General features: G+C 42.3%; 1 protein-coding gene across 3 annotated transcripts in view; it reads left to right on the top strand.

The window, feature by feature from the left end:
• LOC139542853 (SLIT-ROBO Rho GTPase-activating protein 3) overlaps window positions 1–20,304 on the top strand; it is a 113,762-nt gene extending 93,458 nt beyond the window's left edge. For 2 of the 3 annotated variants that reach the window (XM_071348789.1, XM_071348781.1), the window contains exons 19-22: window positions 3,639–3,819; window positions 12,759–12,908; window positions 13,148–13,460; window positions 15,911–20,304. In XM_071348789.1, coding sequence (XP_071204890.1) covers window positions 3,639–3,819; window positions 12,759–12,908; window positions 13,148–13,460; window positions 15,911–16,360 — 1,094 coding nt within the window. In that variant the 3' untranslated portion in view covers window positions 16,361–20,304. Of the gene's footprint in view, window positions 1–3,638; window positions 3,820–12,758; window positions 12,909–13,147; window positions 13,490–15,910 lie in introns of all 3 variants that reach the window. The other variant, XM_071348796.1, reaches the window with a different exon arrangement.
• The last annotated feature ends 5,171 nt before the right edge of the window (window positions 20,305–25,475 follow it).

Raw genomic sequence — 25,475 nt, 5'->3', positions numbered from 1 at the left:
CCTTGATATAAGGTTGTAAAAGTTTGTTTTTTAAAGTTGTATGTGGTTGTTTCGAAGCCAGAGGTATACCGTGTGATGGTTGGATAGGCTCAGTATGAATGTGATCTGGAGTGTAAGAAGGCTGTGTAGATGGAGTTGCCCTGAGCTCTGACTGACCTTATTCTGTGTGTTCTTTAGACTGAAGGAGAGAACTAGGCACAGCTCAGACTGTGACAGCTTAGGGCTGCAAAGGAGCACATCATGCTTGAAGGCGGCGACAAGGTTGTGTGTACATTGTTGGCAACCCCCACCTCTCTCATCTCTCTGTCTCTTTTGCTCACTCTCGCTCTCTCTCGCCCTCCGCTTGTAGCTTTCTCTCCCCTTGTAGCGCCCTCTCTCTCTCTCTCTCTCCCCCTTGTAGTGCCATCTCTCTCACTCTCTCTCTCTCCCCTTGTAGCTTTCTCTCTCTCTCTCCCCTTGTAGCGCCCTCTCTCTCTCTCTCTCATTCTCTCTCATCTATCTTTCTTCAGCAATAGTAAACAGGTCCCATGGGACTTCCTCCTTTGTGCCTTTGTATTTTCCTGGTAGTCCTCATAGCCCTGACAGAATAATTGGGCTAAAGCTTAACACACTCAGGAAAACCATAACACGAGTCAGTCACAGAGATACTACTGTATCTGCTGGCTCACAATGGTCAGGCCCAATCATACTGTTGTATGCTAGGCTAGGGTAACAATATCGGGGAGCCCCATCTGTAGTGATGGGTGTGTCAGTAATGAGTGCTGACACCCTCCCCAGCCCTCTGAACCAAACAGCAGAACAAAGGCTGACTGCCCCACACTGCATGTTTAGAGCTGGGAGGAGAGTACAGAGGCACAGCCAGCCAGGGCAGGGCCCTTGGCGCTGGATCGTGGTCTCCCTCTGTTTAATTAGTGTGCTTGGAGAGAATGAGAGTCACATGAGAGTCACATGGTCCTGTCTTGGCTCTTCTCAGACCTGAGGCGATACTGCCCTCCACAGCCCGGCCCTCAAAATTAGTCTGGAGACATGGCCGCCCAGCAAGACACAACCACACTTTCTACTTGAAGCTAGAACTAAAGGACTACATGAATACTATATAAATCAGAGAACCACAACGTGGGCCTAGTTTGACTGTTGTGGCCTTCAGCTTGTATGTTGATTCTGAGTATTTGTTCTTTATTGGAGAACAAAATAGTCATATTGTGATGATCAGACATACAGGTAACTGCCAAAATAAACTTAAAGTGTCTTAATAGGGCGTTTGGCCACCACGAGCCACCAAAACAGAGTTAATGCGCCTTGGCATAGATTCTATAAGTGTCTGGAACTCTATTGGAGGGATGTGACACCATTCTTCCACGAGAAATTCCATAATTTGGTGTTTTGTTGATGGTGTTGGAAAACGCTGTCACAGGCAGTTCAATTGAGTTGAGATCTGGTGACTGAGATGCACAAACACACCCTTTAAAACCCCTTTGAGACCCCTCTTTTAAAGCCATGGTAGCCAAAATAAGCACGATGAGATGTTAATTGCTTAATTAACTCAGGAACCACATCTGTGTGGAAGCACCTGCTTTCAATCTACTTTGTAGCCCTCATTTACTGAAGTGTTTCCTTTATTTTGGCAGTTACCTGTACATGTGTTATTGTGTTTCTGAGGAAGAGAGCGAGAGCTCTACTTAAGTGGTCTAAAAGCCCCAGGCTGAATCTACTCTTGGAACGAGGGGGACAAAGAGAGACAATGTTACCCTGTCTCTGTCCTTCTACCTCGCTCTCTCTCCTCCCCTTTCCTCCTCTCTCCTTCTCCTCTCTTCTCTTCCTCATCCTCTTCCTCCCTCGCTCTCCCTGTTTCTGTAGGTAATTTCACCCCTGGATGGAGCTCCTAATGGAACTGATTGGGCTTTCTGGTTGGCTTGGAGATTTCCTGCTGGGAGACAATTTATTTTATACATGTGCTTAACCCCGGCTGACTCCTGCTCTGTCTGTCTGGTCTGGCCCATAGACACACAATGAGGCGTGGCTGTAGTACCAGTGGCCAAGGCCATCCTGCCACGCACACACACACCCCCTCCGCCCGGTCAGGGAAATCTAGATGGGAAATCTGACAGCCTGGGGACTAGCTTAGATCCCTTTAGCATTTTGAACACTCACTACATGTGCATATCTCTATGGGACATGTCCCCAAGCAAAAATGTGTTTCTCTAGGTTGCGTGTGTCCCAAGTCATCAGGCTCTTTGTGTGATTGATATCAGCTTGGACGCAGGGTGTGTGCGTGGGCATGCGTCCATGCGTGCGTGGCAATACCTCCCCCTCACCCGTCATACCCCCTCCCCTAGCACCGTCCCTGTGGGATAGAGGTCTTGTAGCAGCGACCAGTCTGCTAATCTCCTCTGGTCCAGTGTTGAATGGTGACTGATGTTTGCTTAGGGACAACTAAAGCCTGTGCCTTTGTGCGTCTGTTCTCTCAAGAGGCTAGCAACAGAGGAAGGTTGGTTCTTCTGGCTATTGGTGTGTGCTCAGTGTGTGAGTAGTTTGGTGTGTTGGGACCCATAATGCCATTAAAGGACCAAGTCATTGGATTGTCAACCAGTCTATTAGCTGTTAGGATAGTAGTGTTCACTGATCAGAATACAGTGTTACCCTTGCGCAGAGTTGTGATGTCCTCATTGGTGGCACTGGTGTTGATTGCACAGCAAATTCTCCAGTTGTTAATAAACACTGACAGTGTTACATTTAACACTGGGCAGGTGTCTATACAGGTCCACACTTTTCAGTGTTAAATTAACACTGCTTAGTTCTGACGCTGTTACACTTTGTCAGTGTTAGGGAATTCATCTCTTTAGGACACTACATTAAATATCGTAAGGCCTGCTGTGTTAGGAACCTCCTGTTTTACAGGCCACATCAGGACTGCAAGTCACATTATGCTGGCTTGCAAAATTTGATAATGATGGGTGTGGTTTTGATGGGAAGGTTTTACTCTCCACAGAATAAAACAATCACACTCAACACGGGTTCTTTTACACCAGAGTGAATCAACACCAGAAATGTTACACTGAAAAATCAACACTAGATAACACTGGCCAATTTGCTCTTGGAACTCAATGACAGGTCAGCCTCAACTCACAACAATTCTTGGAATCTAAGTGTATCACTCAAACAGTATAACCATCCCCTCTGTTAGAGAAAATGGTTTATATTGTAATGCTGCATCTCGTTTTATTTCTCTTCAACTCAGATATTCCCTCTTCTCGCTCTTTGTCTCTCAAAGACTTCTGTGTCTTTTGAAGGTCTGAAGAACAAACTCAGCCAATAAATTGAGTCCCCAGGCAATCACAACTCTCTACTGTACTCTGGAGTTGATCACAGACCACGAGGCCTGAGGCCATTGTCTGAGAACATGAAGACACAGTCTCATTGTTTGACCACATGGTTTAGGTCTTAGTAATTAGAGCAAGGGGCTCCTTATTTCTATTAATGAACTCAGTGAAGCAGCTGGATTAGGTCACACTGATACACAGGTCAGGCTACTCTGTCCACACATCTCAATGGGGTGTGAGATATGTTATAACACCTGGAAATGAAGCTGGTCCAGGTTGTGACTGATGTTTCTTGCCCTTTGTTCTTTATTTCCACAGAGGTGGAGCAGATTGAGGCCATAGCTAAGTTTGACTATGTGGGGCGCACCCCCCGGGAGCTGTCCTTTAAGAAGGGGGCGTCGCTGCTGCTGTACCACCGAGCCTCTGAGGACTGGTGGGAGGGCCGACACAATGGCGTGGACGGACTGATCCCACATCAGTACATAGTGGTGCAGGACCTGTGAGTAACAACCATTCATAAACATGAACATCAGCGATGGGTGAAGAGCAGTTTGACAATAAATCTGTAAGACAGTCAATTATTCTGTCAGATAAGCAGGAAACAGTCAGTCAGTTAATCAGGTGTTTTATAAACCGGGGAGTAATTTCAAGTGGCAGGTGTATCAAAAGCTTTCTCTTCTGTTTGATGTCATTAGCCCCACACCAATAACACTCATGGAAGATCCTTGACTGAATATCACAAAGGCACAGATAAATAATTCAAATCATGCCTGATATGTTAGCTCAAAGACACTTCACTGACAATTGTACCTTTAGTGGTAACACTATAAATTAAATGTGGATTTGATGTCAGTCAATGAGGCAGAAGTAAAGATGCTAAAGAGAAGGCCAGAGCGTGCTTTAAGTTTACAACTCGAATGAATTCATTGAAAACACCCTCAGATAGTAATTCCCGGTATAAATGTACGCAATAATTTAAAAGATGAGCCACTTAGTATACAATTATAGCTTTCTTGTGAAACTGTTCTCCACTTTCTCCTCCCTCCTTAATCCTCCACCTCCGACCCCTCCCTCCTTCCTTTCTGCAGACGACTTTGTCAACAACTTTGAAAAAAAGGTTGATGATATCCACTCTTCATTCACTCAGCCTACCGAGTCCACTGATCCCACTCACACAGAACTACCCTACGCCTTGACCTCTTTCTCCAGATGAAATCCTGCGACTAGTGATGTCCGGCCACACAACAACCTGCCCACTTGACCTCATCCCCTCTTCCCTTTTCCAGACAATCGCTGGAGACCTCCCATTCCTCTCTTCCTTCCTCATCCCTTACAAATGGCTGCGTCCCCTCTGACTTCAAGATGGCCAGAGTCACTCCCCTCAAGAAACTTTACCCCTCTGATGTCAAAAACTACAGACCAGTATATCTTCTTTCTTTCTTTCCTTTCTAAAACACAGTCTGCTGTCTCTGACCAACTCTCTCGATATCGCTCTCAGAATGATCTTCTTGACCCTAATCAGTCAGGCTTCAAGGCGGGCACCGTAAACCATCAGATCCTCATCCAAACCCTTGAGACCCTTTCAGGCGTCTCACTTGACAGGTCGTTCCTACCTGGCAGGTAATTTTTACCAGGAGGCATGGAGAGGATCTGTGTCTGCACCACGTGCTCTCACTACTGATGTCCCCTAGGTAGTGCTGAGCGATTAACAGAAATGTTGTTGACCAACGTCAGTTCAATTACTTTAACTTCTCTAGGGTACGGGAGACGGTAGCGTCCCACCTCTTCAACAGCCAGTGAAACTGCAGGGCGCCAAATTCAAAACAACAGAAATCCCATAATTAAAATTCCTCAAACATACATGTATTTTACACCATTTTAAAGATACACTTGTTGTAAATCCAGGAACAGTGTCCGATTTCAAAAAGGCTTTACGACGAAAGCAAACCAAACGATTATGTTAGGTGAGTGCCTATTCACAGAATAACACAGCCATTTTTCCAGCCAAAGAGAGGATTCACAAAACGCAGAAATATAGATAAAATGAATCACTAACCTTTCATGATCTTCATCAGATGACACTCATCGGACTTCATGTTACACAATACATGTATGTTTTGTTCGGTAAAGTTCATATTTATATCCAAAAATCTGAGTTTACATTGGCGCCTTATGTTCAGAAGTTCCAAAACATCCTTTGATTTTGCAGAGAGCCACATCAATTTACAGGAATACTCATTATAAACATTGCTAAAAGATACAACTGTTATGCATGGAATATCAGATGCACTTCTCCTTAATGCAACCGCTGTGTCAGATTTCAAAAAAGCTTTACGAAAAAAGCAAACCATACAATAATCTGAGTCGGCGCTCAGAGCCCAATCAAGACACAAATATATCCGCCATATTATGCAGTCAACAGAAGTCAGAAGTAACATTATAAACATTCACTTACCTTTGATGATCTTCATCAGAATGCACTCCCAGGCATCCCAGTTCCACAATAAATGTTTGTTTTGTTCGATAATGTCCGTCATTTATGTCCAAATTCCTCCTTGTTGTTCTAGCGTTCAGTACACTTTCCAAACTCACGACGCGCGGGCAGGTCCAGTGGAAAGTACGGACGAAAAGTTAAAAAAGTTATATTACAGTCCGTAAAAACATGACAAATGAAGTATTGAATTAATCTTTAGGATGTTTTTAACATAATTCTTCAATAATATTCCAACCGGAGTATTCCATTGTCTTCAGAATTGCGATGGAACAGAGCTCGCTCTCACGTGAACGCACATGGTCAGAGCATGGTCACCTCATGGCAGACCTGACTCATTCCTCTCTCCTTTGGCCCCACTAAACAGTAGAGGCATCAGACAAGGTCAGATTCCCCACTTCCTGGTTGGATTTTTTCTCAGGTTTTTGCCTGCCTGATGAGTTCTGTTTTACTCACCGACATCATTCAAAGAGTTTTAGAAACTTCAGAGTGTTTTCTATCCAAATCTACTAACGATATGCATATTCTAGCTTTTATGGCTTTGTAGCATGCCGTTTACTCTGGGAATGCTTTTCATCCGGATGTGAAAATACTGCCCCCTACCCCAAAGAAGTTAACTTTTAGTTGGTACTCATCCCGGATCCGGGAGCACCCCCCACAGTAAAAAAGCTGACTAGCATAGCCTAGCATACCGTCACAAGTAAATACAAGCATCTAAATATCATTAAATCACAAGTCCAAGACACCAGATGAAAGATACAGATCTTGTGAATCCAGCCATCATTTCTGATTTTTTAAATGTTTTACAGGGAAGACACAATATGTAAATCTATTAGCTAACCACGATAGCAAAAGACACAACTTTTTTTCTCCACCATTTTTTTCCTGCATCAGTAGCTATCACTAATTCGACTAAATAAAGATATATATAGCCACTAACCAAGAAACAACTTCATACGATGACAGTCTGATAACATATTTATGGTATAGGATATGTTTTTTTAGAAAAATGTGCATTTTTCAGGTATAAATCACAGTTGTACATTGCAGCTGCAATCTGAAATAGCGTTGGAAGCAGCCGGAATAATTACAGAGACCGACGTTCATTACCAAAATACTCATCCTAAAACACTTCTGAAAAATACACAGCCTAAAGCAATCGAAAGACACAGATCTTGTGAATCCAGACAATATTTCAGATTTTCTAAGTGTTTTACAGCGAAAACACAATATATCGTTATATTAGCATACCACATGAGCTAACATCACCCCAGCATGAAATCAGCATGAAATCAAGGCAAAGGGGGCGATAACGTTATCGCCACCAAAATATATAAATTTTTTCACTAACCTTCTCAGAATTCTTCAGATGACAGTCCTGTAACATCATATTACACAATGCATATAGAGTTTGTTCGAAAATGTGCATATTTAGCATCACAAATCTTGGTTATGCTATGTAATCTGTCAAAACATGGCATGCATTCGAGCCGGCGCCATTTTGGAAAGGCACCTAAGATTACGATTATTTATCGATTAGATTGACTAAAAAAATACAGGTTGGACAGCTAATGAAAGATGCATTGGTTATTAATGCAACCGCTGATTTAGATTTTTAAAATTAACGTTACAAGACATACATTGTGAGTTACAGCCAGACTAGTGCCGCAAAAAATGGCCGACAACTGCGTTTAAATTTTTCCACATAAATACGTAATAAAATCATAAATAACTCTTACTTTTGGACGAGCTTCCATCAGTATCTTGGGCAATGTGTCCTTTGTCCAAAAGTATCGTTGCTTTGTTGTAAAACGACCTCCTCAACCTCAGAACTAGCAGCTAACGATAGCTACTCGGCACACACATGCCCAAATCGTCAAACGCAATACTAAGGAAATTCAGAAAAATAGCAATATACTCGCATAAACTGATATAAATCGGTTTCAAATAACTTCGTTATGATGTTTCTAACACCTATATCGAACTAAATCACAGACGGATAGATCTTTGATCAATAACGAGAGCTTTTGAGCATGCGATTCTGATGTCCTCCCTTGCGCCCTGGCGAGCGTCGAAAAGATGGGTCATCTCACTCCATTCCCTTTTATAAACTCTGAGAAGCACCTAGAGACACCATTCCACTTCTCATTGGTTACTGACATCCAGGGGAAGGCGGGTGCAGTTCATTTCGATCCATAGGGCATACACAGAGCTTAAAACTGATCCGAGATCAGAGACTATTTTTCAGAGCTTCGCATGTCCTGTCATGAGTTTCGCTGTAGAAAGAGTTCTGGTTCACCCACAGACATAATTCAAACGGTTTTAGAAACTAGATATTGTTTTCTATTCAATAGTAATAATAATATGCATATTGTACGAGCAAGAATTGAGTATGAGGCAGTTTAATTTGGAGACGATAAATGCTAACGTTGAAACAGCACCCCCTATATTGAGAAAAGGTTTGCATTTAGTTTCTCGAAAATCAAATAATTCACTAGATAAATCAAGTCAATAACTAAGTGGGATGCTGGGCTGAAGGGAGTTTTCATTAAACAAATATTCAACCTAGTTCAGCGCAGAAACGTGGTAATTAACTACAGTGACCATAATCCATTTAGCCTTTTTCCGTCTCGGACAGATGGATACACTTTTAAGAGAGGAGTGTACAGAACACCAATATGAGAGAGAGGGATAGAGACAGTTTGTGAAAGTATGCCTTATTTACTTTGAAGAACTAGTAAAATGGTTTGTCAGACAGCTCTACAGCATACTTAGGCAGGCTAGCCTGGCTAAATAGGATGACTAAAGACAGTACAGTATTGGGAGCATGAGATAAAGTTGGCTGGCTGTTTGCTACTGCCTGAGCAGAGAGAAGATGATGACTTTAAGGAATTAAAAATAATAGTCATAAAATATAAACAAAAGTAATATACACAACTTAAATATTGTATTATTTCATAGTAGTTTCCTACTTGTCTTTTGTCTTGTCTACTTGCTGGTTGAGAGAATGCCAAGAGTGTGCAAAGCTGTCATCAAGGCAAAGGGTGGCTACTTTGAAGAATCTGAAATATAAAATATATTTTGATTTGTTTAACATTTATTTGGTTACTACGTGATTCCATATGTTGTTATTTCATAGTTTTGATGTCTTCACTATTATTCTACAATGTAGAAAACAGTAAAAATAAAGAAAAACCCTAGAATGAGTAGGTGTGTCCTAAGTTTTGACTGGTACTGTGTGTATATATATATATATATATATTGAAATCAAAAAACGTGATTATTTTGTAATAATCTAACCGAAATGACCTCAAAAAGCACTAATCGCTCAGCACTACCCCCAGGGCTCAGTTCTAGGCCCTCTCCTCTTTTCTCTGTACACCAAGTTTCTGCTCTGTCATATCCTCACATGGCCTTCCTATCATTGCTGTGTGGATGACACTCAACTACTCTTCTCCTTACCCTCTTCTGACACCCAGGTGGCGACACGCATCTCTGCGTGCCTGGCAAACATCTCAGCTTGGATGTCGGCCCACCACCTCAAGTTCAGCCTCGACAAAACAGAACTGGTCTTCCTCCCGGGGAAGGCCTGTTCACTCCAAGACCTCTCCATCACAGTTGACAACTCCACGGTGTCCCCCTTCCAGAGTGCAAAGGACCGGACATCACCCTGTCGTTCTTTGCAAACATCAAAGCAGTGACTCGCAGCTGCAGGCTCATAATCTAGGCACTTGTCATCTCCCATCTAGACCAGTGGTTCCCAAACTGTGGGGTGGTCGGCAAGGGTGGGGTCTTTAAAAATATATATATACAGTGGGGCAAAAAAGTATTTAGTCAGCCACCAATTGTGCAAGTTCTCCCACTTAAAAAGATGAGAGAGGCCTGTAATTTTCATCATAGGTACACTTCAACTATGACAGACAAAATGAGAAGAAAAAAAATCCAGAAAATCACATTGTAGGATTTTAAAAAAAAAGTATTTGCAAATTATGGTGGAAAATAAGTATTTGGTCACCTACAAACAAGCAAGATTTCTGGCTCTCACAGACCTGTAACTTCTTCTTTAAGAGGCTCCTCTGTCCTCCACTCGTTACCTGTATTAATGGCACCTGTTTGAACTTGTTATCAGTATAAAAGACACCTGTCCACAACCTCAAACAGTCACACTCCAAACTCAACTATGGACAAGACCAAAGAGCTGTCAAAGGACACCAGAAACAAAATTGTAGACCTGCACCAGGCTGGAAAGACTGAATCTGCAATAGGTAAGCAGCTTGGTTTGAAGAAATCAACTGTGGGAGCAATTATTAGGAAATGGAAGACATACAAGACCACTGATAATCTCCCTCGATCTGGGGCTCCACGCAAGATCTCACCCCGTGGGGTCAAAATGATCATAAGAACGGTGAGCAAAAATCCCAGAACCACACGGGGGGACCTAGTGAATGACCTGCAGAGAGCTGGGACCAAAGTAACAAAGCCTACCATCAGCAAGGGCATTGAAGATGAAACGTGGCTGGGTCTTTCAGCATGACAATGATCCCAAACACACCGCCCAGGCAACGAAGGAGTGGCTTCGTAAGAAGCAATTCAAGGTCTTGGAGTGGCCTAGCCAGTCTCCAGATCTCAACCCCATAGAAAATCTTTGGAGGGAGTTGAAAGTCCGTGTTGCCCAGCAACAGCCCCAAAACATCACTGCTCTAGAGGAGATCTGCATGGAGGAATGGGCCAAAATACCAGCAACAGTGTGAAGACTTACAGAAAACGTTTGACCTCTGTCATTGCCAACAAAGGGTATATAACAAAGTATTGAGATAAACTTTTGTTATTGACCAAATACTTATTTTCCACCATAATTTGCAAATAAATTCATAAAAAATCCTACAATGTGATTTTCTGGATTTATTTTCTCATTTTGTCTGTCATAGTTGAAGTGTACCTATGATGAGAATTACAGGCCTTTCTCATCTTTTTAAGTGGGAGAACTTGCACAATTGGTGGCTGACTAAATAGTTTTTTGCCCCACTGTATTTATGAACTCAGTCCGGCTGTAAACTTACTCTTGAAAGTTGTAATAGCAGAATGCACAAGATGCAATTTCCAAATTGGGTAGTGCATCATCAGTTCCTCTTGTCATGTTAGTCATTGCATACCTTACATGCTGACCAGAGCGAGCGCGCAATCTCGCACATGTTGATTTTGTCCACCTACACCAGACGCGATAAGGACACACAGGTTGAAATATCATATCGAACTCTGAACCAACTATAATTTAGGGTCTGGTGGAAAAGCATTAAACATTTATGGCACTTTAGTTAGCTAACTTGCTGTTGCTAGCTAATTTGTCCTGGGATATTAACATTGGGTTGTTATTTTACCTGAAAGGCACAAGGTCCTCTACTCCAACAATTAATCCACAGATAAAAGTGTAAACCAAGTTCCTTTCTAGTAATCTCTCCTCCTTCAGGCTTCTTCTTCGGACTTTCTATGGCAGTTGGCAACTAACTTTAAGGTGCATTACCACCACTAACTGGCCTGGAGTGTGGACCTCAGTTTCAATCTTTCAATCACCCATGTGGGTACATGCTCTTAAAAACCAATCAGGAGATAGGAGAGGCGGGACTTGTTGCTCGTCAGGCGTCACAAATAGAACCAAGTTCTATTTTAGCACCTGCTATGTAGACGCTCGTTGACGTGCGTAAGCAGTCTGGGTGCAATGATTGAATAACATGTATGTGTACATTTATTTTGCAATATTCTCGCGTACGGTAAATTTTTTGGGGGTTGATATTGTTGTAATTTTTTTGTCACTCAAATATCACATGAATACACATTATACATGGCAATATGTAGAGAATTGCAAGAAAATGTGCTTTAAAACTGCAAAATGTTCTTTGCACCCCATGACAAAATGTGTAGAATTGCAGGAAATAAGCTTTATACCTGCAGAATTCTCACCATCAATAAGAGGGGTGTGAACAGTTTGTGTCATGAACAGTGCTTGTGCCCATAGAAATAGACGTGCACGCAGGGGGGGTGCGGGATGTTCCCCAATGCTGGAAGGGGGGCCCAGAGAGAAAGAATTTGGGAACCCCTGGTTTTGACTACTACAACGCTCTGTTCGATGGGCTCCCCTCTTGTACCATCAAACCCTGCAACTTATCCAGAATGTTGCAGCCCATGTCACCCCACTCCTCCGCACACTCCACTGGCTTCCAGTTGAAGCTCACATCGTCTTCAATACCCTGGTGCTTGCTTACGGAGCAGCGAGAGGAACTGCCCCTCCCTACCTTCAGGCTATTCTCAAATCCTACATCCCAACCCGAGCACTCTGTTCCGCCACCTCTTGTCTCTTGGCCCTACCACCCCTACGGGAGGGCAGTTCCCGCTCAGCCCAGTCAAAGCTCTTTTCTGTCTTGGTTAAATAACTCTTGCGGTGTCCCCGACGCCCCCTCCCAAATAATACTAATAATAATACTAATAATAATAAAAAGAAAGGCACTTGTCTTTTCCTACTAGCACTGACTTTGCTGATGGAAAATTACCTTGATACGATTCTTATGTGTTGTTGTCTTACCTAGCTATCTTAATAAGATGAATGCACTAATTGTAAGTCGCTCTGGATAAGAGCATCTGCTAAATGACTAAAATGTAAATGTGAAATGACTAATCATTGCTGGTGTCTGTTTAATGAATCCATTTGGATGTTGAGTGGGCAGTAAGGCCAGAGTCTCATATTGCTACTTTTTGTGTTAGGAGGAATACATTGGAATGATTGATGTTCAAAAGGAGGGGCTCCAGAACTGTCTGGAACAGATAAACTGACTGCAGATTGAAAACCAGAGCCCTGTGTAAATATGGACCAATTAGTTTGAATAAAAACAGCAGTCCAAATAAGATCTCTACCAACTGTAGGAATAATGTTCATTCTCTCGCTCTCCTCGCAGGGATGATGCGTTCTCGGATAATCTCAGTCAGAAGGCGGACAGCGAGGCGAGCAGTGGACCACTGCTGGATGACAAGGCCTCATTCAAAAACGACGTCCCATCACCGTGTGAACACTCCCCCGACTCCAACTTTGGAGGAGTCATGGGGAGGTGGGTAACGACTGACAAGGACTACATATTGAAATGTAGCCCTTCTCGTTCTAGTATCAATGTTTAACTCACTCTGGGTTACTTATATGCACAAATGTAAGATCAGTTTAAAACCTCTCCAAATGCTAATCTTAACCATTTATGGAGTAAATATTCAATGTTTCAAACTGACCGTAGATCAGTGTCAAGGGCCAACCTAATCCTACTCTGTGTGACTGTGATGTCATCTCTCTCCTCAGGGTGCGGCTACCTTCTGACGGGGCCGCCACCCCGCGACGCCACAGTGGAGAGACCCACAGCCCTCCTCGGGGCACTGACACACCCCCGCGGGCCGCAGCCTGTCCCAGCAGCCCCCACAAGGTGGCAGTTAGCAGGAGCCGCATGGAAAGCCCAGAGAAGAGGCGCCTGGGAACATTTGGCAGCGCGGGCAGCATCAACTACGCTGACAGGAAAGCCTACCCTGAGGGCCACCCCCTGAGGCCCGTAGCAGGGGCCACACGCCACAGTAGCCTGGGGGACCACAAGTCACTGGGGGCTGAGACACTGGCAGAGGTATGGACCTTATTTCCTATCAGCCCCAGGTTCGTAAGTATTATCTCAGCCCAATATAACTGCATAACCTCTTTTCCCCATGTTCTGTAGCCTTATCAGTCATAGAACTCAGACAATATGGAATATGGAATGGAATCAATAGTGGTGCGCAAGTGATACTTTGTGTGGCCTACGAAAACGATAGCTATTTGTCATACCTTCCCAAAATATCACACAGCAGAGCCAATCAGATAATATTATTTCCCTAGAGACCAGAGCGAAATGCTTTTAATGGCGATGCTGAAATGAAGTAAATTACACAGAGTACTAATGATCCTTCATATCGGCAGCACAAGCCCAGCGCTGGATACATGGGAAATGAATAGAGACACAGAGGCAGCTTTAGAAATGGCAGAGCTATGATCAGTGCAGCTAATGATAGTGATCTCCTATCAGAGCCCTATTTCAGACTGAGCCCATGTTGATGACCCTGCACTGTCAGGGCCTGACTAAACCCAGTCTTTGATCTTTAATTATTCTCCACTCATCAATTAATCTGTTATTCAGACAGAGGGAGTGTGTGTGTCTGTGTCTGTGTGTGATTGTGACAGTGGTAATGAGTGTGCAGCCATTAAAGGGGGGATATTATTTTCTTCATTTGGTGCTGTTGGGCTGTACTGTGTGAAGAGAGGGAACAGAGAGAGGCTACTAGAGAGGCTAGTTAGAGAGCCGCTGGTGTCTGGAAGAACAGAGCGAGATGTGATGTCCTGCTGTACTGTTTGTCTGTGTGTGTGTGTCTGGGTGAAGCAGCCCTGGCTTAGTGTAAATGCCAGAGACAGTCTGCAGCTCCAAGAAAGACCTACAGTACCAGTCAAAACTTTGGACACACCTACTCATTCCAGGGTTTTTCTTTATTTTTACTGTTTTCTACATTGTAGAATAATAGTGAAGACATCAAAACTATGAAATAACAACATATGGAATCACGTAGTAACCAAAAAAGTGTTAAACAAATCAAAATATATTTTATATTTGAGATTCTTCAAAGTAGCCACCCTTTGCCTTGATGACAGCTTTGCACACTCTTGGCATTCTCTCAACCAGCTTCATAAGGTAGTCAACTGGAATGCATTTCAATTAACAGGCGTGCCTGGATTTTTTTCCTTCTTAATGCGTTTGAGCCAATCAGTTGTGTTGTGACAAGGTAGGAGTGGAATACAGAAGATAGCCCTGTTTGCTAAAAGACCAAGTCCATATTATGGCAAGAATAGCTCAAATAAGCAAAGAGAAATGACAGTCCATCATTATTTTCAGACATGAAGGTCAGTCAATTTGGAAAATTTCAAGATCTTTGAAAGTTTCTTCAAGTGCAGTCGCATAAACCATCAAGAGTTATGATGAAACTGGCTCTCATGAGGACCACCACAGGAAAGGAAGACCCAAATAAATGCTATTTTCAACCATACAATGACCCAAAATACACCTCCAGGCTGTGTAAGGGCTATTTGACCAAGAAGGAGAGTGATGGAGTGCTGCATCAGATGACCTGGCCTCCACAATCACCCGACCTCAACCCAATTGAGATGGTTTGGGATGAGTTGGACCGCAGAGTGAAGGAAAAGCATCCAACAAATGCTCAGCATATGTGGGAACTCCTTCAAGACTGTTGGAAAAACATTCCAGGTGAAGCTGGTTGAGAGAATGCCAAGAGTGTGCAAAGCTGTCCTCAAGGCAAAGGGTGGCTACTTTGAAGAATCTCACATATAAAATATATTTTGATTTGTTTAACACTTTTTTTGTTACTACATGATTCCATATGTTGTTATTTCATAGTTTTATTGTCTCTACTATTATTCTACAATGTAGAAAATAGTAAAAATGAAGAAAAATCCTTGAATGAGTAGGTGTTTCCAAACTTTTGGCTGGTACTGTACATCACAGGGGAATGGAGCTGAATTCAGAAAGAAAACACCACATGTACGTTTGACCATTTATTCGAAAAGATAACAATGCATGTCTTGGCGTTAGGGCTCTGTTCCTTCAGGGTAGCTCACTGCCAGAGCGAAGCATCATATGAAGATGATAGTACAACTACAGGCAGTGAGCATGATATTCTATATCAAATACCCCAAAGGCGAAAACACACAACCCATGCAGGTAGAGGCTGGGGTGGTGGTGGGATATCAGAAACAGCAAGCATAGGGAGTAACAGCTAGTTACAGCAGCAATGAGGCAAGACACACCAATGCATGCGAGCGCGTGACATCTGGTATTGAGGAAGCATGTGTAGAACTGGTCGACTTAAATAGACCGTGTGTAATTAAAGTGTGAATCCAGTTAGTGCAATATCTGCTAATGCAATCAGCTGATGCCACCACACTCGAGTTTCCCTTCTGAACTGGCTATGCTTTATTAAAAATATCACAAGAATGATCTCCTTTCATGTTTTCTGTGTGTTTTGTGTATGTCAGGACATAGAGAAGACCATGACCACGGCCCTACATGAGCTGCGTGAACTGGAGCGCCAGAACACGGCCAAGCAGGCTCCAGACGTGGTGCTGGACACCCTGGACACCACCATGAAGAACCCTGTGAACTCAGAGCCTGGCAGCCCCCTCCACACCATCATGATCCGCGACCCAGACGCCGCCATGCGCCGCAGCAGCAGCTCCACCTCTGAGATGATGAGCACCTTTAAGCCCACCCTGTCAGCCCGTTTGGCCGGAGCCCAGCTGCGCCCCCCGCCCATGAGGCCCGTCCGCCCGCCCCCCACCGGGCACCGCTCCTCCAGCTCCAGTTCCTCTGGGGTGGGAAGCCCTGCTGTCACGCCCACCGAGAAGATCTTCCCCACCAGCACTGCCACGGCTAGCTCTGCAGCCAATGCAGCTAATGCAGCCGGGGACAAGTCCGGCACCATGTAGCTCTGAGGGAGAATTAGGGTTGTCATGTTGCAACTGTTTAACACAGAGGAAAGCCGATAGGAATGGGATGATGCGTTGTCGATGTGTTCTCTGAGAACAGTTTGGGATTTTTCCTTCCTCATTTTGAGTTTGACTTTATTTCTTGAATTCAGGAAGCTCCTGGAGTGAGCCTGAGTTGCCATGGTGACGGCAGGCAGAAAAGCTGTAGAGCTTTGCCTATCAACACAACTCTCTGTGAAGCTTGATTTAAAACCAGACGTGAAAATAATGAATAAAATCACCTCTAAGTAAAACTTATTTTTTTATTTTTCGTTTTTACCTCAAAATTAAAAGTATGTGGCCAGGTCCGGCTTTTTAGTGATTAATTGACTGCAAAACGTGAAGAAGTACTTGTGGGATTTTGGCATTGGTTTTCATCCTGCACTGGTTGTCCAGATGATGTCTCATCCCTTGCTGGCAGATTGGACACTCACCAGTAAGGTGTCTCATCCCTTTCTCTCTGGATTGGACCAGGTCTACCAGCCTGTGTCTAAGAGACTACAACCAAGATGGTCACCGGCCTTTTGGCTGTAAATAGAGACTTACTTGAAGTTGTTATGCCTTTTTGTTTGTACTGTAGTATAAGGGATGTTCAACAAAGTAACACCATAGCAACATTGTATACGTATATGAGATGCAGAAACTGAACCAATATGCCAATTCAATGTAAGAAACCTAACCTGTGGTAAACATGTAGTTGAACTTGTATATAGTTTATGTATTTTTTTTTTTAATGGTATAGATTTTGTACAGGCCCAGACGGAACAAGCAAGGAGATGTGAATAGCTTTGTCAAAAAACAAACAAACAAAAGAGTCAACCTGCAAACAAAGATAACACATCAAAAGGTTCTGCTTCCTTTGTGTTGTTTTCATAATTTTCTGCTTGAACACACGTACTAAACACAGCACTGATGGTTGTGTTAAGAATATGTGGTCATGGGGATGTCAACATCATACCACACATTGTATTTATGAGTTAAAATTCCAACACTCAAATGGATCCTGACGTTCTCTCTATTATTCATATTTAAGACAGGAAAAGGAGTGTATTATACCATTTTTTTGCCACAGTAAGGTTTGAACCCACTTTTATTTTGTAATACTGTGAGAATACTGTTGACCATGGCCCCTTACCCCATAGTCCCTCATTGTTCCAACAGCTCTAGAAGTCTACACGGTAACCTGTGTGAAGTCAGTCCACAACCAGACTGACTGATTTTGGTTACCAGGCTGATGTTGGGTGTTCTAGTGGCCGGTCCTGAGCACTGTTTGGACTGAGCCTAACACTTCTCTAAGTTGGATGAGAGCTAACTGACTCGGTCCAAATCTGTCAGCCTCCATTCACTACAGTCCAACAGGCTTCCCCTGTGTGCTATGGATGGTGGAGATACCCATATTAAAATAGGAACTCTGCCCATCTGACCCAAATACCCATACAACTTTGTGCCCATGAAAGCTCTTTAGACACACATTTTTACATTCACATTTTAGCAGACTTTCTTATCCAGAGCATCTTACAGGAGTAATTAGGGTTAAGTGCCTTGCTCAAGGGCACATCAACAGATTTTTCAACTAGTCGGCTCGGAATTTGATCCAGTGACCTTTCGGTTACTGGTCCGACGCTCTTAACCGCTAGGCTACCGGCCGCTTAAATCAGATTTCATACTGTACACTTTGCCATCTTTAAAGCAACCTCTTGCCTGTTCGAGTCTGATTTATGTCATGCTTTTAACATGCAAAATATGCTGGAAAGTACTGTTACAATATTCCTTTTAATCTAAAATGTGATACCTTACCTAGACAACTCCAGTGTTGCTTGAGCAGTTAGCGGTAAATGTGGTGAAATAATAACAGCAGCACAGTGGTCTTACCTTCCTTACCTCTTCTCCCCTTGGGTATAATATCCTCACTGTCATGACCCAGTGTCTCATTCCACTTCTTGTTTTCAGTCCTTCAGCAAGGAAATGTAAGCACGTACTGGCCTATACTGTAGCTGCCATGTTGAATTATATCCTGTGCTGGCCCAAGCCCGCTCCTGCCATTCTGCTCAGTCATACAGTTGTGTGGTTGGACTGCCTTGTATACGGCATGCCCTGCTCTGCATGTTTTATGCTGTACCATTCGACTCATACAATATGACAATTCAACAATGGCTGTTTGCGGTGTCTTTCCTCTGTAAAACACCATTGACTTATAGCGTAGTCATTTTGCTTTCGAGAGGTGGGCTACTATATCCTATTAGTCTAACTTTTTTGGAATATGAGAATACCTGTTGTCACTAACATGTAGCAGTATTGTGTGGGCAATGGAATTGAATTGTCAGCTAAGGTAGATTTAAAAAAAAATCTGATTTAGCAGCATGAATCTCAGGCTGTGATTCCATTATCAATCAAATCAACATCATTCAGTCACTGTTGTAATGTGTACAGATCTTGATTTCATACACCGTTTACTATAAGATACATACTTTCATTTGAAAAACGTGTCATCCCTGTCTGTTGTTTGTCAACCCTGCCCTCCTCTGTCCATTACACTGTCTACCGCTGGTTAGATTCTAGCCTACATGCTGGACACACAGAGACATGGAAAGCAACCGAAGTTATACACTTACTCCATCTGCTGGTCATATATGGTATTGCTTCAAGTACAAGTACCCTGTGGATAATGGTCTGGTATGGGTGAACTCAGATGGACAGACCTTTCCAACAGGAGAATAATGGGCAAAGAATTAGATATTAGATATTTTATTAAAAAGAAATAAGTCAAACAGTTTTAATAAGAAAATCAATGAGAACATTAAACTAAGAGGGTGCTCTCTGTCGAGAGGAGCTGTCACCAACAACTAAATCATGTTTTTTTCCTACAAGAACTACATAACATTTTTCTTAACCACATTTCTCATCAGTAAAACTGAAGCGTACATTCAAGTACATTTTTCTCAAACATACATAAGCTATATTTTCAAAGATAAAGCAAACCACAGACTTTAAATGTTTATTTGCAAAAGTAAGATTAACATCTTTATGTACAACTAGACTGTGTTCACATTTAAATGATTTTTAAAAATGTGTATTTTGTTTATTTATACCTTTTGTCTTAAATTAGTATTTTTAAATTGCCTTTTGTGCACATCATTCGTTTTTTAATGAACTTGTTCAATTACTTTTTTAAACAATATGGTATGTTGTCAGTCATGTTTGGTATAAACTTTTATCATATTTTTCCCTTCAGTGTTACAACATCACACACATCATTTCATCTGAGGAATATGTGAAAACAAGAATTATGTAAATATGTACTGTACACTTTGCTATAGAGGAATTGCTACTCTTCAGATGTCTACTAACAGAATGACTGAAATGTAGTATTTACTTGTAGAATGTATTACCTAATATGCTCTAGGTGATTCATGGAAGGGTAATAGATTTATGAAGAAGCCTACTGTACACTCAACAATAATTTCATATTTTATTTCAGTTTTCTCTCTTATACTGACCATGCTCCTTCATAGCTAACACATCATTGCGTTGTTGTAGGCAACAGTGGGTCAATATATCCTAGCTCCTCTACTTGCACGGTTTATAAGACACTTGGTGCACTCTCTTTCCTCTCTAAGCTCTATGTGATTTCTGGAATGTATGCTAAAAATAGGTAATGTCTTTTGTATGTTGGATAAGATAACAATGCTTACAAAGTGGCATTCAGAGACCATCTGAGTGGCTGAGTGCCTATATTGGTTAGTGTGAGTTGTTGTCATACTGTTTACCCTCTTTTCTCTCTCTCTCTCTTTAACACGTGTCTAGTGATGCTGTCTGTTCATGAGTGTCTGATTGGTTGAATCCCTTGTGATGTAATGGATGTTGAGAACCCTTATGTCCAAATAAAAACAAATGTTTCCCTCTAATGTTGACCTTTTCTGACTGTTTTATCCAGCTGGTCAAACAAATTAATTAACTATACTAGCAAATACACATGCCCATACCTTGACTAATAGCCTAGTTGATAAATTACCTTGGTGTCTGCAGTCGTTCATGAATCTCTATGAATTGGTATGCTAATAGATGGGTAATACCTAACCAATTCTGTAATTTTTGGATATTGTACCATATCGATGCTCAGCTATCTTAAACACCAGGTTATCTTACAGTGTCTGTGTAAATAGACCAGCTAGCTCACCTCTGTACAGGGAGATCAAGCCCCAAACTTCTTATGACTGAGACTGCAGTTCCATCTGAGGCCACATGATGGAGAAACTACGGCACAAAACTACTGCTGTGCTACTTGCCGGAAATTCAGGGAGAGGAGATCTGAGTGTGGTAGAGTGCACTGCAGACATGAGCTATACAATTAGTTTACAATATGTGACCTTTGAGGTTAATTACTATGTGTTAAAATAAATATAAAAGTTAGGTCAGCAATATTTCTAGTGTATTATTGTGACACCTAAAATATAATTCCTTTTGACTGTAGAAATAACCTGGGATTCTGTTAGTGGCAAGCTCTGGTTTATCAGTCAACAACCAACCATTCACGCATGAATTGGAGAATTCAATTTGTTCCAGCCCAGAGCCTTTTATCATCAGAGACAAGACAAAAGCCCTGTTTATACCTGGTTCAAACATGCATGCTTTGTCCTGATATTGTCCACATTCTGATTGTGCCCACATATTCAGGCAGGTGTATATGATTAAAAGATGCATTGTGATCTGATTGTGATGTGATCTTCTTGACCACCTCTTGGAGCTAGTCAGGCACACATTGTGTAGACACATATGGATGGTGAAACCATCATTATCCTATTCAAAATCATTGACAGGTGGAACCATTTACTCATGGCATCAATATGTGTCTTAAAATCTGTCAAATAATTTGCATACAGAGAGAGATCAGGAAATCTGGTCACAATGCAGACAAGGTGGATGGATATCGACACATTTTTATACCATGTATAGACATATAAAAAAAAAATGTGAGGCACAATCAGAATGTGGACAAGATCAGGACAAAGGACGCATGTTAGCGGCAGGTATAAACAAGTCTTATCACACATTAAATTATGCTCACATATTAGAGCACTGAGGAAGTAACACTATTTTTGCCCACATTAAAGGCGTGTTGTTGACTTTAGCTTTTATGCTTCTTTTAAAAAAAAGAGTTAACCTAGAGTCTATTGACACACCGGTGCATCAATCTAAGTAACATAATAAAAAAATCCCCATCAAAGTACGTCAATTTAAGCAGGAGATATATTTTTGCATGGGCTGCGTCTCAAACCACCGCATCTGCCGATGTCGTCCTTCCGCACTGCAGTGGAAGGTGTCTGAGATACATCTGTGTTTGTCAGACTATGAGACATCCCAAAAATCTGTCTCCTCACAAAAACATCTGTAGCGTGCGAGCAGTTTGGCCTAAAAAGTAAATAACTCTAACCCTAATCCTATATGTAAAGAGGAGACTTTGGTGGTGTTCTCTGTTTTGCTCTACGACTCCCACACTTGTCATGGGACTCGTCTGAAGGTAACCGGTACCAGTTATTTTTTAATTATGTAAATATTGAGGTAGTTTTATGCCCCCCCCCCAAAGGGGTTAAATATGTGTAAAAGAAGAATATATATATACAGTGGGGAGAACAAGTATTTGATACACTGACGATTTTGCAGGTTTTCCTACTTACAAAGCATGTAGAGGTCTGTAATTTTTATCATAGGTACACTTCAACTGTGAGAGACGGAATCTAAAACAAAAATCCAGAAAATCACATTGTATGATTTTTAAGTAATTAATTTGCATTTTATTGCATGACATAAGTATTTGATCACCTACCAACCAGTAAGAATTCCGGCTCTCACAGACCTGTTAGTTTTTCTTTAAGAAGCCCTCCTGTTCTCCACTCATTACCTGTATTAACTGCACCTGTTTGAACTCGTTACCTGTATAAAAGACACCTGTCCACACACTCAATCAAACAGACTCCAACCTCTCCACAATGGCCAAGACCAGAGAGCTGTGTAAGGACATCAGGGATAAAATTGTAGACCTGCACAAGGCTGGGATGGGCTACAGGACAATAGGCAAGCAGCTTGGTGAGAAGGCAACAACTGTTGGCGCAATTATTAGAAAATAGAAGAAAATAAAAGAAGTTCAAGATGATGGTCAATCACCCTCGGTCTGGGGCTCCATGCAAGATCTCACCTCGTGGGGCATCAATGATCATGAGGAAGGTGAGGGATCAGCCCAGAACTACACGGCAGGACCTGGTCAATGACCTGAAGAGAGCTGGGACCACAGTCTCAAAGAAAACCATTAGTAACACACTACGCCGTCATGGATTAAAATCCTGCAGCGCACACAAGGTCCCCCTGCTCAAGCAGGCGCATGTCCAGGCCCGTCTGAAGTTTGCCAATGACCATCTGGATGATCCAGAGGAGGAATGGGAGAAGGTCATGTGGTCTGATGAGACAAAAATATAGCTTTTTGGTCTAAACTCCACTCGCCGTGTTTGGAGGAAGAAGAAGGATGAGTACAACCCCAAGAACACCATCCCAACCGTGAAGCATGGAGGTGGAAACATCATTCTTTGGGGATGCTTTTCTGCAAAGGGGACAGGACGACTGCACCGTATTGAGGGGAGGGTGGATGGGGCCATGTATTGCGAGATCTTAGCCAACAACCTCCTTCCCTCAGTAAGAGCATTGATGATGGGTCGTGGCTGGGTCTTCCAGCATGACAACGACCCGAAACACACAGCCAGGGCAACTAAGGAGTGGCTCCGTAAGAAGTATCTCAAGGTCCTGGAGTGGCCTAGCCAGTCTCCAGACCTGAACCCAATAGAAAATCTTTGGAGGGAGCTGAAAGTCCGTATTGCCCAGCGACAGCCCCGAAACCTGAAGGATCTGGAGAAGGTCTGTATGGAGGAGTGGGCCAAAATCCCTGCTGCAGTGTGTGCAAACCTGGTCAAGAACTACAGGAAACGTATGATCTCTGTAATTGCAAACAAAGGATTCTGTACCAAATATTAAGTTATGCTTTTCTGATGTATCAAATATTTATGTCATGCAATAAAATGCGAATTAATTACTTAAAAATCATACAATGTGATTTTCGGGATTTTTGTTTTAGATTCTGTCTCTCACAGTTGAAGTGTACCTATGATAAAAATTACAGACCTCTACATGCTTTGTAAGTAGGAAAATCGGCAAAATCGGCAGTGTATCAAATACTTGTTCTCCCCACTGTATATATATATATATATATATATATATATATATATATTATATGTCTTATATCTCCAAGATATAGGACACACACTTCAAAACCTTATTCCTTATGATTTCCTTTTGGACTGTCTTTTTTGCCATTATGAATGTTATTCAATGTGTTTCTACAGGCTATAGTTATAAAGGCCAAATGCAATACTTTATTTATTATTATTCATCTTAAAATGGTCATACACTACATGACCAGGGGTATATGGAGACCTGCTCATCAAACATCTCATTCCTAAAATCATGGGCATTAATATGGAGTTGGCCCCTCCTTTGCTGCTATAACAGCCTCCACTCTTCTCCACTCTTTCCACTAGATGTTGGAACATTGCTGCGGGGACTTCCATTCAGCCACAAGAGCATAAGTGAGGTCGGGCACCGATGTTGGGCAATTAGGCCTGACTTGCATCCGCCAAACCCAGATTTGTCTGTCGGACTGCCAGATGGTGAAGTGTGATTCATCACTCCAGAGAATGCGTTTCCACTGCTCCAAAGTCCAATGGTGGTGAGCTTTACACCACTCCAGCCGACACTTGGTATTGCGCATGGGGATCTTAGGCTTGCGTGCGGCTGCTCGGCCATTGAAACCCATTTCATGAAGCTTCCCGATGAACAGTTCTTGTGCTGAAGTTGCTTCCAGAGGCAGTTTAGAACTCGGTAGTGAATGTTGCAACCGAGGACAGATGATTTTTAAGCGCTACGGGCTTCAGCACTCAGCGGTCCCATTCTGGCAGCTTGTGTGGCCTACCACATCGTGGCTGAGCCGTTGTTGCTTCTAGACTTTTCCACTTAACAATAACAGCACTTACAGCACAGAAATTTGACGAACTGACTTGTTGGAAAGGTGGCATTCTATGACGGTGCCATGTTGAAAGTCACTGAGCTCTTCTGTAAGGCTATTCTACTGCCAATGTGTGTCTATGGTGATTGCATGGCGGTGTGCTCAATTTTATACAGTGGCTGATTGCCGAATCCACTAATTTGAAGGGGTGTCCATATACTTTAAGTTCATAACAACCTGCTACTCATCACCATATTATAAATAGCTTTAAGTGAGTTTTTGCAGCTGTTTTTTAAAGTTATGATTCTGATCAGATTAGTCAGTTGGATGGCCATTGTTAGTCTTTATTGTTATGTTCATCATGTTCTGCCAGACTAGATTCCTAATTCATCTGACCATGTAGCTCTAACTGTGGTTTTCATCTTCAAATATCGGAACCAATTAATTTTTAGGAAATTAATTAAAAAAGGTACTAACAAATGCACAAATTATGTTTAATATACTGAACAAAAATATTAACGCAACATGCAACAATTTACAGTTCAGTTCATATGAGGAAATCCTTCAATTGACAAAAATTCATTAGGCCCTAATCTATGGATTTCACATGACTGGAAATACAGATACTGTATGCATCTGTTGGTCACAGATACCTTAACAAAAATATGGGCCTCACAATCGGCCTCAAGATCTCGTCATGATATTTTTGTGCATTCACATTGCCATCAATAAAATGCAATTGTGTTCGTTGTCCGTAGCTTACGCCCGCCCGCCCGCCCGCCCATACCATAACCCCACCATCACTGTTCACAACGTTGACATGAGCAATCCGCTCACTCCCACACAACACCATACATGTGGTCTGCGGTTGTGAGGCCGGTTGGACGTACTGCCAAATTCTCTAAAACGACATTGGAGGGGGCTTATGGTAGAGAAATTAACATTCAATTCTCTGGCAACAGCGCTGGTGTACATTCCTGCAGTCAGCATGCCAATTACACCCCCCGTCAAAATTTGAGACATCTGTGG

This window comes from Salvelinus alpinus, chromosome 2, assembly GCF_045679555.1.
Source record: "Salvelinus alpinus chromosome 2, SLU_Salpinus.1, whole genome shotgun sequence".
NCBI classification, from domain to species: Eukaryota; Metazoa; Chordata; class Actinopteri; order Salmoniformes; family Salmonidae; genus Salvelinus; species Salvelinus alpinus.
This window is presented reverse-complemented; position numbering and strand designations above follow the sequence as displayed.